Source organism: Alnus glutinosa, chromosome 2 (genome assembly GCF_958979055.1).
Source record: "Alnus glutinosa chromosome 2, dhAlnGlut1.1, whole genome shotgun sequence".
In the NCBI taxonomy this organism is placed as follows: domain Eukaryota; kingdom Viridiplantae; phylum Streptophyta; class Magnoliopsida; order Fagales; family Betulaceae; genus Alnus; species Alnus glutinosa.
This window is the reverse complement of record NC_084887.1, coordinates 5,369,582-5,371,143: the sequence shown is the minus strand read 5'-3', so window position 1 is coordinate 5,371,143 and position 1,562 is coordinate 5,369,582. Positions and strand designations below refer to the sequence as shown.

The 1,562-nt window shown below is 41.6% G+C and overlaps 1 protein-coding gene across 1 annotated transcript; it reads left to right on the top strand.

Moving 5' to 3' along the window:
- The first annotated feature begins 288 nt into the window (after positions 1–288).
- On the top strand, positions 289–950 carry LOC133861436 (calcium-binding protein PBP1-like). Its single transcript, XM_062297229.1, has one exon. It carries the CDS (start codon positions 474–476, stop codon positions 819–821), a length of 348 nt encoding a protein of 115 aa, XP_062153213.1. The 5' UTR covers positions 289–473; the 3' UTR covers positions 822–950.
- The last annotated feature ends 612 nt before the right edge of the window (positions 951–1,562 follow it).

The window sequence follows — 1,562 nt, the reverse complement described above, 5'->3', positions numbered from 1 at the left end:
AATAGGAGGCCAGGATAGGATGAGTCAGGGTGTAATATACAACAATTTTGGTTTTTCAAATAAATAATTACCCCATATATCCAATTCTCCGACCAAGTTGGAAAGGAAGCAGAACTAAAATGACAATTATGCCCTTGACATAGGCAACCCACTGGCCGAGTCAAAAAAAAATTAAGCTTTCCCAAATGGCATGAATGCCCCTGACAAACTTCTACGAAACTGAGAGGCAATTTGCAACCTAGCAGAGAATCAAAGTAGACCAGCAATTAACACCCTGTTCTTGTGCTGTCATCCATTGCGAAAGCCATGACGTGTTCCTTCCAAGAACCCCTTCTGATCCCCTCTTTCCATATATATGTGTGTGTTCATTCACTCCCTTAACCCACCCATAGACAACGGTGCGTCGGCGATCAAATCTGTTCTTAATAATCTCTCTTTCTCTAAAATCACAAGCAACAAAGGGCTCTTCATCAATGGCAGGGATTGGCAGAGGGGCTGCTTTTGAAGATTTGCTGCCGGTGATGGCTGACAGACTGGGTGGCGATGGGCTAATAAGGGAGCTGTGTAATGGGTTTCAGTTGCTGATGGACAAGGACAAGGGGGTGATCACTTTGGAGAGCCTGAGGAGGAATTCTGCGCTTCTGGGTCTACAGGACTTGAAGGAGGACGAGCTTGTGAGCATGGTCAGGGAAGGTGATTTGGACGGCGATGGGGCGCTAAATCAGATGGAATTTTGTGTCTTGATGTTCAGACTCAGCCCTGAGTTGATGGAGGAGTCTCAGTTCTGGCTTGAGGAGGCCGTGGAGGCGGAGCTCAACTAGCTGATCCGTTGATTTATGGAATATTATTCCCTACCGTACATATTGTTGTAATTGAGAAAATCTTTCTTTGTAATTCAAATTCTTTTGCCTATCAGCTTAAATTCTTGAAATAAAGTGATAATTTGATAAGATCAATGTTATTCCATTGATTTTTTTAGATATGCGAAGTATCGATAACGAAGGTAGAGGGCGAGAACTTGTTGACCCATTCAGTACTAAGAGCTTCTCTGAGTTCAAGAAGCTCCAATTTATCGCCCAACAAATGGCTTCCGTGGTTGTATGTTGTAGAATCATACATAGAAAAAGTGAGCCACCGGTTCAGATAGGGCTGTAGCCTAAAGGATTAGAACACGTAGGTACGAACTATGGTGGTGGCCGGTGTTCTTCGGCCAAAGAGCCTGCTATTACGAATCCTGGAGACCGAAGGTCATCGTAAACAAGGTTTTTTCTTTGTTCTGAATAGACACGTTGTACGGATAAATGACTTATGTCACACGTGATAAAGCTCGAATAGTTTGATTTTGCTTTTATTTCTTTGGTAATGTTTACGATATAACACTCCAATAATAAGATAATACAAATACACTACTGCTGCACCATAATACTCTTTAACCATGACTAAATGATAGACTTTAACTATAGCAAGGTTATCATTTTCAATTGTGAGCTAGTCTTCGACTGTGATTAGGTAATAGAATTCAACTGTAACTTGAATTCTTAAACGTCTGATATACTCCAACA

What these genes read in the sequence shown, in the direction of transcription:
- LOC133861436 (XM_062297229.1), top strand. Translation starts at nt 474, where the DNA reads ATGGCAGGGATTGGCAGAGGGGCTGCTTTTGAAGATTTGCTGCCGGTG.